This window comes from Hydra vulgaris, chromosome 12, assembly GCF_038396675.1.
Source record: "Hydra vulgaris chromosome 12, alternate assembly HydraT2T_AEP".
Taxonomy (NCBI): Eukaryota; Metazoa; Cnidaria; class Hydrozoa; order Anthoathecata; family Hydridae; genus Hydra; species Hydra vulgaris.
Genome location: NC_088931.1, coordinates 15,595,737 through 15,608,737, shown reverse-complemented (window position 1 = coordinate 15,608,737; position 13,001 = coordinate 15,595,737). Strand labels below are relative to the sequence as shown.

The following is a 13,001-nucleotide window of genomic DNA, read 5'->3' as shown; positions in this document are numbered from 1 at the left end:
GTAGAAAGCAACTAGTGGAATCAAGAGATAAAATTGATGAAAAGTTTTAAGCAAACAATTCAGCTTTGTCTTAAGGTGAGGTGACAAAGTCTGAACCATATAAGAGAGGTAGAATTAAAGATTTGCCCTTATTATTAATACTATGAAAGATTCTCCAGAAGTCACGAGAGCCTAATTTTTGAGATGAGATACGAGATTTCATGACCTGAGAATAGCGGGCTTTGGCATTAGACAAAAACCTTTTTACAATGGTTTCTAGCAGTAATAAACAGATGTCTGTTTTCTGGAGAGTTGTTTTGCTGATAAATATGGAAGTAACGGTTTCGATTGGCAATCGCAGCAGCACAGTGTGAGGAAAACCATTGAGGAGAGTGAGGCTTGACCTGGAATCGTCGAGAGGGAATAAAAGATTCCATGCCAGCCTGAATCCACGAAGTTATGTAAGAAGCACATTTGTCGACTGGAAGACGAAAGATTTCTACCCAAGGGTCATCACGAAGAAAATCACGGAAAGAATCCCAGTCAGCTTTACTGTAGTTGTAAGAGGTTCGATAATAGGGGGATTCAGGTGATGAAGAAGAATGAGATATTAGTTTTAGAGAGATCAAACTGTGATCAGAAGAACCTAAGGGTGAATGTGGAGAGACTGAGCACTGACTAGGATCAGAAACAAGGCATAAGTCGAGTACAGAAGGTAAATGATTTGGGTTGTCTGGAAAGCGAGTTGGAAAGTTGACTATTTGAGTTAGGGATTGAGAAAGGCAAAAGTTGTGGGCTTTAATGCCTGCCGAATCACTGACACTAGAGCCAAGCCATTCAGAGTGGTGAGCATTAAAGTCACCAACAACAACTATGTTAGCTGATGGATAAAGAGAGAGGGCTTGGTCAATATGATCAGAAATAACGTCAAAAAGTGTGCAGTCTTGAGATGAAGGAGAGCGATATAGAACAAAGAGAAAGGCAATAGAGTGAAGTGGTGCTAAACGAAAGCACATAAAAGAATAGTCTGTGGATTCAAACCTAGTTTCACGACAAATGGGTGAATTCTTATGAATGTAAATGCCCAGGCCAAGCATGTGACTATTGGAGTCTTTATGAATTAAAGGAAGATAACCATCAACACTAAGATCACAAGATGAGACAGCTGAACTCAAATTAGTCTCACAAAGAGCAAGTAAGTCTGGTGAACTTTGCAAGAGATAAGACTCAACAGAAGAAAAGTTACTTCGAAGACCACGAATATTAGTGAATGATAGGTTTAGAGAACTTGGTGATGATGATGGTTTTTTGTATTTTATAGTTTTTGGTACTTTATTCATTTTTAAATTAGATTGAAGAACTTGACTCAAAGCATAGATAGTACTCAGAACACTGCTTAATAGCCCAAGCAATTGCCTCATTACTACTAATAAACCTTAAGCCGTAACAAAGGGCTTCAAATGTGGCTTCCGCAATGCACACCAAAAGTACAAACAGGGACACCATCCATGCGCAACATGGCACTGTTAAATACTTTGATATTTTTCAGCTGTTGATGGAATCAGTCTCTCTGAGAGCTACCACAGAGTTTGGGAAACCTGATTACCAGCCGGCCTCAGAATCATAAAACTGAGTTTTAGAGCTGTACCCTCATTAGGAGATAATAGAATGAGTTGCCTAGTCATAAAAACAGAGACACAAGCAAAACCCATGCATTGAGTCAAGAAGATCCAGCATTCAACATCCTAAACTGGAAACAATGTATTAAAATACATCTGCGCCAGCCTAATAGATGAAGAAGGGGTGCGAGGCTGGTCAACAGATAGAATCTGTTTACCCCTTAAGTCTTTGCCTAGGAGGCCTTCTACAAGACAATAGCTGGGTGCATTTAACATCTGCCCAAGATAAGTATTTTTATCGAGACCTCATCTCTAGCCTTTACTCAACCAAGAGCCCCAAGTCAGGGGGTGTTTTAAATCGGAGTTGGCATCTCCTAGCCTTTGCCTAAAAAGGCGTATCCTACAAGGCAGCAGGACTTGAAGCAGATTGTACTGGATTACATGTTACCAGTAGCAGGATAACCTGATCTGACAGGAGATACAGGAGAACTACAGATAAACAGCATTTGTTGGTTTAAAATTTTTATTGTAAATAAAAGTTCTAAAATAAAAAACAGGAATAAAAAAACAATGTAACAAGTGAAATAAAAAAACTAAAGAACAACTGATGTCAATTAAAAAATAAAGATTTTATTTTTGAATGAATGACTTCTACGCTTTTTCTCTTGTAAAGAAAGTAATTGTTTTTGATCAACTAAATTATTTTCTTCGTTTTGTGTACTAAGTATTTCTACATTTCTTGCGTAACACTTAAAATCTAAGCCTGTTAATAACAGGATTAAAGGTTGTTTTTTTTTTTTGTTTTTTTTTTAAATAGTTTTTTGAACATTAGGAAATTTGAAAAAATTGAGAATTCCGCGTTATACGCAGTGCCATCAGGCTGGTCAAAACCCTGATCATCTGACTGTGAATGTTTCATGGTCGAAATAGTAAATTTTTTGTCAAATCATTTTCCAATGGGTATGTAAACTTGCTTTTTCTGAACAACAAACTGTTGTAATGTTGGTTCATTAGAAAATAAAACTTTCCCCCAATCACTCTTGGTCTATTGCTGGTGCTATTTGGCGAATTCTAATCTTTTCTTTTTCATCAAAGGTGTCAGTTGTGATTTTTTAGCTGGTTTAAACGACTTTAGCCTTAATTCTTTGCTGAGGCAACTCAAAAATGTGCTGATACTAACATTAGAACCTTTTGTGCAAACTTTTTTGGAGGAACTTGTTGGAGATTGCACAATGATGCGTTTCATAATGTTATCCTCTCTAAGGCTTGTTTTCCATGCCCCTTACCACGTTTCTTGAAAGAAAAATATATATTTATCTACTAAGATAGTCGATGTATGTGCTGAAGCCCATATATTATTACCAGGTTTTTACCAATTTGTAGTAGATTTGCAGTGGTAAGTAGTTTCATGCTGATTATTGCACATTGCCAATTGTTTTTTAAATTTAAAAAGTTTATCTTCAAGGATATATTATTGGTAATACTCGGTCTTATTTCTGTTGTGCAAGCATTTTAGCTCAATGATTGTAATAATTTTACTTCTATTTGTAAATTCAGAGGTACTCACTCAACCTTAAATGGGGCAAAAAGTATTTGCATCATTTCCAAAAGTTTTGCATGTATGAAGTTCTAGTATTTAATTTTTCTAGCAATTTTGCAACACTGTAGAATACATAAAGAGGTTTTTATGGTCATTTTCATAAATTAAATTGTTTACCTGTAATTGATAACAATCAATAGTCAACATATTTTCACCTTGTAACATTTGGTTACAAGTTCATACCGTTTCATTATTTCATTGTCATCCCAAAGTTCAATTATATTATGACCATTATTGTTCATAAAAGTTTTAATTTCTTCTCATAATTTCTTATTATTAATTAATAGTTTGCACAATATAGCCATATATTGTATAAGAATTAGTTGAAGCACCATCAATTTTAGTTGATGGTGCTTTAACCAATTGTTTTTAATTAAGTTAATTACTTCGGCAACAACTTTCATCTCTTAAGGTATATTTTAAACTTATGCACATAAGTTCTCAAAGTGCAAAATACAATGAAAATGAACATTTTAAAGTTGTTTAATCTTTTTCTCAAAGCTTTTACGTGATCAAAAATTAGTTTAACAGCACTATTAAAAGCAGATCATTAATGTTAAGTTGACTGTTGACACTTTTAATAAAAATAGTAAGTTGAGCATACTTGCTATTTTTATTAAAAGTGTCAACAGTCAAGTAGTTTTTAAACATGCCATGGAAAACCTGGATCTGACTAGTGAGCAGCTCAGCCAAGCATGAGATTTAGAAAAACTATAATCACCTTTTGAATTTGTATTGCTAGTTATGATTTGGTATTAAACCCTTACTGCTAGTCGTCTTTGACAATCTGAAGCAATTTCCATTGATAACAAGCTACTTTTGATTGGACAGTTGCTGGAAGATCTTAAACAGATTAGGGGATCTTGGTTGCAAATTTTCCAAGAGGCTGTTGCTGGATTGCTAGGATTCGAAACTGAACTCTTTTCTAAAAGAAAGCCTAAACTAAAGCGCTTGCACAGTGAGGCACCAAACACAGCCTAGTTCTATGACAGCCAAACAAAAGAATTCAAAGTGAACGTTTTTAATGTTGGTTTAGATAGTCTGATTCAGCAGATTGATTTAAGATTTGAGGTGAGCAGGATGGTTGGCAATATGTATTCATTTGTCTGGTTGAATAATAATGATCTCTCCGTTTAAAATAAAGCTTGTGAACTTGCACTGTTTTATCCGAGAGATGTTAACAAAGAGAATCTCATTGAAGACGTTCACCATTAAAACAATGCCTACAAAACAGTTTTCAAGTAAGTAAATCTCAGTCAAATCTTTGAAATGAAAGCCTTTTTCCATACATTTGCATCATGCTCCGAATTTTCAACACTATTCCTGAGTCAGTTTCTGGGGTGAATGATCATTTAGTAAACTAAAATTTTTCTTAGTAAAAAATTAAGTAAAATTTCTCTTTAGCAAAAAATTTTTCTCTTCGTTCAACCATGGGCCAGAATCACGTTACTGATATTTAATAATTTCAATTGAACAAGATTTGGCTAAAAAGGTGAGCTACGACAATGCCATCGATATTTGGGCATCGATTTTTAAGTGTCTATCTTGAAGATTTTGTTGATTGATTTTTTGTTTATTAGTTTTAAAGCTAATGTTTTGATTCATATGCTAGTTTTGATTAATGAACCATTTCTCAATCCAGGGAATTATTTGTTAAGCAGAAATCCTTTTTTATTTTTGACTTGGGTGATATTGGTGCTCCCAAAGGCCCTGAAAAGATCAAGACAAATATTATCTCAAAATTCATGTGTATTTTATAATTAAGATTTTTTTATAACAATAAAATTTAATTATTAAGATGAATACATAAGAATTTGCGCTTAAAGAAGACTTTTTGGTTATCAAAATGTTACCAAAAACTAAAAGTCTTTTGAGACTTTAAAGATGCATACTTTTTTAAATTTTATCAGAAGTTAATAAAAGAAAAATACAATTGAAATTGAAAAAATGTGAATTTTCAGACTGTTGTGATTTTCTTTTTTTCTCTTTTTGTAATTTGTGATTTTCTGTCACTTTAATATTTCTTTTAGATTGAAAAAATGAAAAATTTTTTAAATAAAGAAAGGAGCAGTATTTATCACCAGAAAATCACTGAATTTAATCTAATGTTGCAAGAAAAACATTTAAATAACTATAATGCAGACTCTTTAAATGTGGACAAAAAACTTTAAACTCAAATGGCGTCAGCTTCAAAGCAATATGAACTTTGCCGCCACTCATTAATAAGCTGCTAATAATTGGCGCCACTCATTAATGACCTTAAAATTAATTCTATCACAAAAATTTTATCATCAAACTGAAACAATACTGATTAAACTCAGTAACTTTAGGCAGAAACAATTGTTTATGTGATAATATTTTCTTACTTAGTAACAGTTATTTATGTATAATTATTTACCTATTAGTAGTTATTTATCTAGTAATAAATATTTATGTTGAAATAATTATTTATGTGGTAATAACTACCTATTAATAATTGTTTATTTATCAATAATTATTTAATTAATAGTAGTTATTAATGCAGTAATATTAATTTATTTAATAATGTTATTTATCTAGTTATAATTTATTATGTAATAATAATTTTTTAACAATTATAAAATAATCAAGTTTTAATATATAATAAAATATACAAATTATGTTTTTTTTAAAAAAAGGTTATAAAGTTGCAGTGCTCGGTATCACCAACACAATTTATTTACCAACTCAAATAATTGTAGAAGTTACACCTCCAATGCCTGCACTTAGATTAAGCAGCACTTTTCCTCGAGCTCCTAGTGCCAGCATGTTAGATCCTGAAGACAAAAACTATAGAACTTTATTTACTTCTGTCAATGTTTATCAAGGTCATAGGTAAAATTGAAAATGTTTCACTTGTTTACTTTATTAAATTTTAAATCAAATTTATTCACTTGATAAAATATGTATTTTTGAATCAAAAAAGTTTGACAACTACAAGACATCTGATTAGTACATATTTCAAATTTATTGAGGTTTAATTACTAATTTAGTTGCAATGGAAAGTTAACTTTAGAAAATACTGGAAAAGTGGCCATCACAAAACTGAGTTTTAAAGAGAAAAATGAAGGTTTTTCTTGTTTGAATCAGTTCAACTTTTATTTGTTTTGAACTTACAATAACAAGTTTTCTTTACTAAATTTATAATTTTTGTTGTAGATAGTCAAATTTTGTTTAATGAAGAGCAAGTGTCATCTCAACTTCCGCTTCTCCCTCGTCAAGCTTTAATTTTGGATGTTGAACTTATGCCAGCAAAATCTTGGAAGTTGTGTAATAGCAAAGATAAGATTGAAACATTGTTATCTATAACATATTCATGTGAAGAGGCAGTTTCAATGGGTTATACTAGAAAAATTATGTGGAATACATTAATAAAAGTGATGCCTTCACTTGTCTTATATGACTTTGCTGTAAATGAAATTGAAAGGTATTTTACATTTTATACATGTTCCTCGCATGTTCAACCTATATAATCAGTTGATGTATGTACTGAAACCCCCGGAAGCAGACTCTTTCAGGATGATATCAGACTGCTTATTTAAACACTCAATATAAGTTATTGATATATATATATATATATATATATATATATATATATATATATATATATATATATATATATATATATATATATATATATATATATATATAAACCTCTACTAATGCTAAATGTATACCATTTATTATAAAAAGCGGCTTTTTGCAACTCTTAGTGTTTAAAGTTAAAATAAAATATATATTATGTAAATATCATTAAAATAATTGAGGAAATTAAGTTTTTTTTTTTTTTTTAAAACCGCTAAAACAATACCTAGACTAGAATGATGTTTGCTTTTTCAGTTCAGAATATTTTTTCACTGTTTTATTACTATTTTTTTTTTAATGGTTAAGACAACCAATGTATCAGTTAATTGAATTTTTCCAGTTTTCTATATTACTTTTTTTTAAATATATATATATATATATATATATATATATATATATATATATATATATATATATATATATATATATATATATATATATATATAATATAAATATAAATACAAGTATATTTATATATAAATATATATATATAATATAAATATAAATACAAGTATATTTATATATATATATATATATATATATATATAAATATATATATTTATATATATATATATATATGTGTAAATTATGTTAGTGCATTTTACAAATAGAGTGCTCAATGTTCTTAAAGAACAGAGCAATAATAAATTAGTAAAAAACACTTATCTAACTTTTATTGAAGATAAAAGTTAGATAAGTGTTTTTTACTAATTTATATATATATATATATATATATATATATATATATATATATATATATATATATATATATATATATATATATATATATACATATTTATATATAAATATACATGTGTATATATATATATATATACATATTTATATATACAAACGTATATACATATATATGCATATATATGTATGTATATGTATAAGTATATCAGGCTTTTTATAAGTTTCCATTGTGAAATGCTATTGCACAAGGAAAACTTTATTTTGTAAAAAATTTTTGTAACTTTCTTATTGTTTTATTGTTATTTATTGTTATTCAAAGTTATTTATTGTTATTCAAAATTATTCATAAAATTTGCGTGCCAAAGTTCATAAAATGATGAATTGTAACACCAATAACTTTTTGATATCTTGTATTTTTATTTGCTTGGCTATCCACAGACATAACTTGTTGCTTTACTTTTTTTCATAATATTGAACTCATCTAATTCAACTTTCATACTCTAGCTTATGGGAAGGGGAAGAGGGAAGGTAGGAGACTAATGTTGATCAATGTCAGCATATTCATTATGTAATGCATAATAATTGAATGTAAAACAATTGTATTTTGGGGATTCTTTATTTTTAGATAATCAATAGCAAAAAATATTGTTGGTTGCCTAATAGTGAATCTGTGCATTAGTATTATTATTATTTTTAAATAGCTTAAGTTATTCAAAAATTACTCATTTTTAATTGTTATTTACTAGAATTATTGAGTCTATACTTATTAAAATTTTTCAAAAGCAATTTTATTCTATGAATTCTAATCTTCTTTTAGAAGCAATAGAATTATTTCTTCTTTTTTTAATTGGTTGTTAATTTTCATTTTATTAATTTTATTATGTTTATTTAAGACATCCAACATGCTCATTAATATGCTTCAATGCAATTAATATGACTTCAATAACAATGGATCTAGAGTGCAACTCAAAAATTGAAAATGCTAAATTTGGTAAAAGTTTTTTGTATTGGTTACTTTTAAATTTTTATGGTTATAATTTTCTTATAGTTATGCCAATCACATTAGCATAGTTATTACAAAATTATAAACATAATAATCAATTCTTTTTATTTTGTAGACATTCCCAAATGCTGTCAGAAATCTATAGTGCAAGTGTTAGAGCCGAAGAAGAGTATAAGGTTTTTTTAAAATCCCTGGCGTATTTGTCTTTTTAATCCATTAAAGTCTTTTTAATCCATTAATAGTATAATATTTAATTGTCTATTTTCAGTATTCAGATCCATCATCCACGAATTAATCTACCACCTTCCGAATTCATAATGGAGGTAATTACAAAAAACACTTTTTTGGAGGTGATTTGTTTTTGAAACTTTAAATATAAAGAATAATACTTTCTTTTTAAAAAAAATAGACTATAGAGTGTGTTTATCAAAAGTTTGTAGCTGAATCTATTTGGTTGAATTGGCGACTAGTATCTTTTTACACTATAAAACTTATAAAATATTTAATTGTAATATTTTATTATATATGTAAAATTTTTATCAAGTTTTAAGTTTTTTTTTAAATTATATTATTTATTTATTTAAATACTATTTATTATCCACCACTAAATTTAACTTTTTTTAATTAAAATTAAAGCAGGAAACTACTTGAAAACAAATATAACAATAAAATTTATTTATAAAACATCTTTTATTTTTTCTAAAAATATTTAACTGTGGTATACCAATTTATAAAGCTAGATTTAAGGAAAAAACACACACACTAATTCATATAAAAAATTTTCTGACTAAAAAGTATGTTATCTCAATATCAGCAACAACAACTACAAGCAATAAGTTTCCCTTCATAGTTGTTACATTAAAAATTAGACTATAATAAAAAATAAATTCAAAAAAATGACATTAAAAACAATATTAGGTGCAATAATATAATATACAAGTTATTAAAGCAATAATTTTCAAATAGCCTTTCATACATTTAAACTTATGTCACTCCTCCAAATAATTAGCAATTGAAGAAAATAATTGAAATTAGCAATACCAATATTAATCAGTCAAGTGCCAATAATAATCAGTCGAGTAACAAACTCAGTCAAGATTAAAAGGTAAAATTAAAAATAACAAATAAATAACAACTGGAACTTAGTTTTGAAAAACCTGCCAAACTCAAAAGCAAGAGCAAAAGACTTCAAAAGAAATTTGAAAATTTATTTTAATCATAATAAAAACTGCACAACAAAATTAAAAATAATTTAAAAAAAGTTTAATTTTTAAAAAAGTTTTCAACTTGACACATATTTAGTCAGGAACTAACTATGATGGTGTAACATATCTACAAGGCTTTAAGGTGACTTCAGACATTGTAAACAAATTAAAACCCACTCCTATAAATATGGGTAATAATTTTTTTAGTTTTTTTTTTTTACAATTTTTTCTTTTTTTTTTAGTTTTAACGCTCTCTTTTTTCTCTCTAGTTATAAATATAAATGATAAATTATTGAATGAAGAAGATATTTTCTCTTTAGTTATAAATATAAATGATAAATTATTGAATGAAGAAGATATTGTCTGTTCAACTGTTGGAGAGTTGGTTAAAATGACAATAGACGTAAAAAACTCTCATGGTATGATACTTAAAAACATTTTGTTACACTATAAATAGTAACTGATCTGGGCATGGTTTTAACTGGGGCCAGGTTTGATATAATAAGACAATGGGCAGACTTACTAGCTGGATTCGATTGAAATGTGATGAATTTTTTGTTTTGCAATTATTCAGAGGTCAATCCTATTTAAAAAAGAGTGATTTAATTAAAAATCGTTTTCATTATCTTCATCATTATCATTTGATTTTTTCATTTTACTCTTTTTCCTTGCATGGGTTGGATGGTGTTGAGTGATTTTTGCAATGGGTTGCATGGGTTGGATGGTGTCAAGTGATTTTTGCAATGGGTTGCATGGGTTGAGCAGTTTCTAACATCTCTTGATTACTCACAATTTTTACTTTACAAGTTTTTTTAAATGTTCTATATATGATCTATATGTTCAAACTATCTTAACTTTCCCTGGCTAAATGTTTTTACTGCTTAATTAAGGGCTAAGCGAGAGTGTTTATGTGATTATGGAGGGTGAGGGCAAGATGAGAGTGTGTTTAATCATAATTTTTACACTTCAAAAAGCAAATTAAAAAAATTAGTTATGGAGGGTCAGGAGAAAGTGAGGTTGTTTAATTGATTATTAAGGGTGAGGGCAAGGTGAGAGTAAGTTTAATTGATTATTGAGGGTGAGGGAAAGATGAGATTGTTTAACTGATTATTGAGGGTGAGGGTGTTTTTTTGCAAAAAGTATATTAAAAAGTTGCAAAAATGCTGAGGTTTTTTTGAACTTTTTTATTACAAGATTTTTAGGAACAAATGAAAATATTTTCTACACTTTTTTAAATGCTTAGTTAAATACTGTTAAAACCAATAAAACAATTTAGCTCTGTCTAATTTGACTATGTAGCTGGGGCCGGAGTTGGGTCTAATAAAAAACCTAAATTTTGCTAGAACCAGGGCCCTGTTTGGTTACGAGGTATGATATATTAAAATATTTTACTTTTTTACTGTATCAAAACAAAACTTTACACTGAATTATCTATTTTCATAAATAATAACAAAGGGAATGAGGTAGGAAACCTGGTTCTTCACATTAAAACTTATCAAGGATGTCAAAGAACTCCAGAGTATATGAAAGAGTTGTATATACCATTTGGTTCTCTCTCAAAAAGCATAAAAAAGGTTAGTTGAATTTTTAATGTTAGTTTATGTAGGTTATTTAACATTAGTTGTCCTGATTTCTAATTTTCTTTTTTTTTTTTTTCTTATAATAAATATTTTTAGTCGTACAAAAGTTTAACAATAGTTTGTTTGGTCTGGTTTATGTTAAATCTGGCATTTTAAGATTTTCCCTTTGAAATAATGTACCCCATGCAAATGCTGAGGTAAGCACATACCCTCATACATTTTAGTTCCACAAACTTAAACAGGAACATAAATGCAATTCAGTGAATGTGTAAGCTAAGGACAATATTGAATTGGTGTGATCATATTGTCACATTTACTTATTTCATGATAATGGTTTTCAAGTTAAGATAGGTGAGAATGAACATTTACACAGTGTAAGTATAAATCTCATACTAAAAGCATGTTTGAGTTAGCTTATAAATATACAATAGTGGCATTTTTGAATTTATAAATATACAATAAAAGCATGTTTAAATTTATAAATATACATTAAATGCGTGTTTGAGTAGGCTTATGATTATTTCAAATATGATTTTACAAAGAAAAGCAAGGAGTATAACTAAAAATCTGATTATTAAAAATTAAACTCCTGTGTAATTGTTTATTATTTCTCATAAATTTAATATACAATAAAGTATATTAAATTAAATATATGATAAAGTGTAATTTAAATCAAATACAGGTTTATTATAAGATAAATTTACTGTAAATAAATATAATAGTTTATATTCGTAGCTATTTTAATTTGATTTAAATAATTAAAAATATAAGTATTTTTTGTAAGCTAATATTTTTGCAAAGTTTTGTTTAACTGAGCTGAATTTACTTTGCTTGAACAGTTAATTTTGTGTTTTATTCTTGAGTGAAGCTACAGTTAAGCAGCCTAAAATAATTTAATCATTTTGCTTAAAAAAATTTACAATTGTTCATAAAAAAAGTTAAACAACTTTAACATAAAATAGGTTTTTTGTTGAAATGATTTGTCACAGATTAAAAATTTTTTAGAGGTTGTTACTTAGAAACATACTTACTTAGAGATTGTTAATTAGGGAAGTTTAAAACGTTTTTGAAAAGTTTTTTTTATACTTTTATATGCCTAGTTTTATTATAAACAATTTTTTTTTAGTGTCATGTATTATGAAAATGGGTATTTTTGAAAGGTTTAGTTCAACAATATAAATAACATTTTTAAATCAATGTTCTTATTTTAGATAGCTGTTGGTGAAAATTTTATCCATCAGTGTGGGTTCTTGTTTCTTTACAAAGGAGACTATATGGTAGATGTATTATGTAGTGTTAGCAAACTGTTTGGAATGCCTACAATGAACGATCATAGACTAAATACTATTGAACAGTTAAATGTGAGATTACCATCTTTAAGTTCTAACTTAATGAACACTAAATTAAAATCTAAAGAAGCAGACGTTTGGGCTTGTACATTTTGTATAAAAGTTCAATAATTGGTTGCTATAATAAAAACACTTAAAATTATTTTTCATTGTATATAAAAAACTTTAAAGCAAAAACTGGTTTTATAATATTGTTTTTAGTATTAACTTATTTTTCAATATTTTTTCAGAAGTATTTTTTTTTTACCTGTAATTTTACTCATTTGATTCACTACAAAATATCTGTGAAAAAATATTTATTAGAAAACAATTCATTTTTCCTTTGCAAGTTTTATATTATCACAAGTCTCCTTCTTACTTAAAAGAG

General features: G+C 27.8%; 1 protein-coding gene across 1 annotated transcript in view; it reads left to right on the top strand.

Moving 5' to 3' along the window:
• The window catches only part of LOC100208044 (trafficking protein particle complex subunit 9), a 66,015-nt gene extending 53,074 nt beyond the window's left edge, over positions 1-12,941 (top strand). Inside the window, exons 11-21 of the mRNA XM_065812302.1 lie at positions 5,856-6,051; positions 6,210-6,286; positions 6,376-6,643; positions 8,391-8,488; positions 8,616-8,676; positions 8,769-8,823; positions 8,910-8,969; positions 9,803-9,896; positions 10,026-10,124; positions 11,161-11,279; positions 12,497-12,941. Coding sequence (XP_065668374.1) covers positions 5,856-6,051; positions 6,210-6,286; positions 6,376-6,643; positions 8,391-8,488; positions 8,616-8,676; positions 8,769-8,823; positions 8,910-8,969; positions 9,803-9,896; positions 10,026-10,124; positions 11,161-11,279; positions 12,497-12,745 — 1,376 coding nt within the window. The 3' untranslated portion in view covers positions 12,746-12,941. The remainder of the gene's footprint in view (positions 1-5,855; positions 6,052-6,209; positions 6,287-6,375; positions 6,644-8,390; positions 8,489-8,615; positions 8,677-8,768; positions 8,824-8,909; positions 8,970-9,802; positions 9,897-10,025; positions 10,125-11,160; positions 11,280-12,496) is intronic.
• The last annotated feature ends 60 nt before the right edge of the window (positions 12,942-13,001 follow it).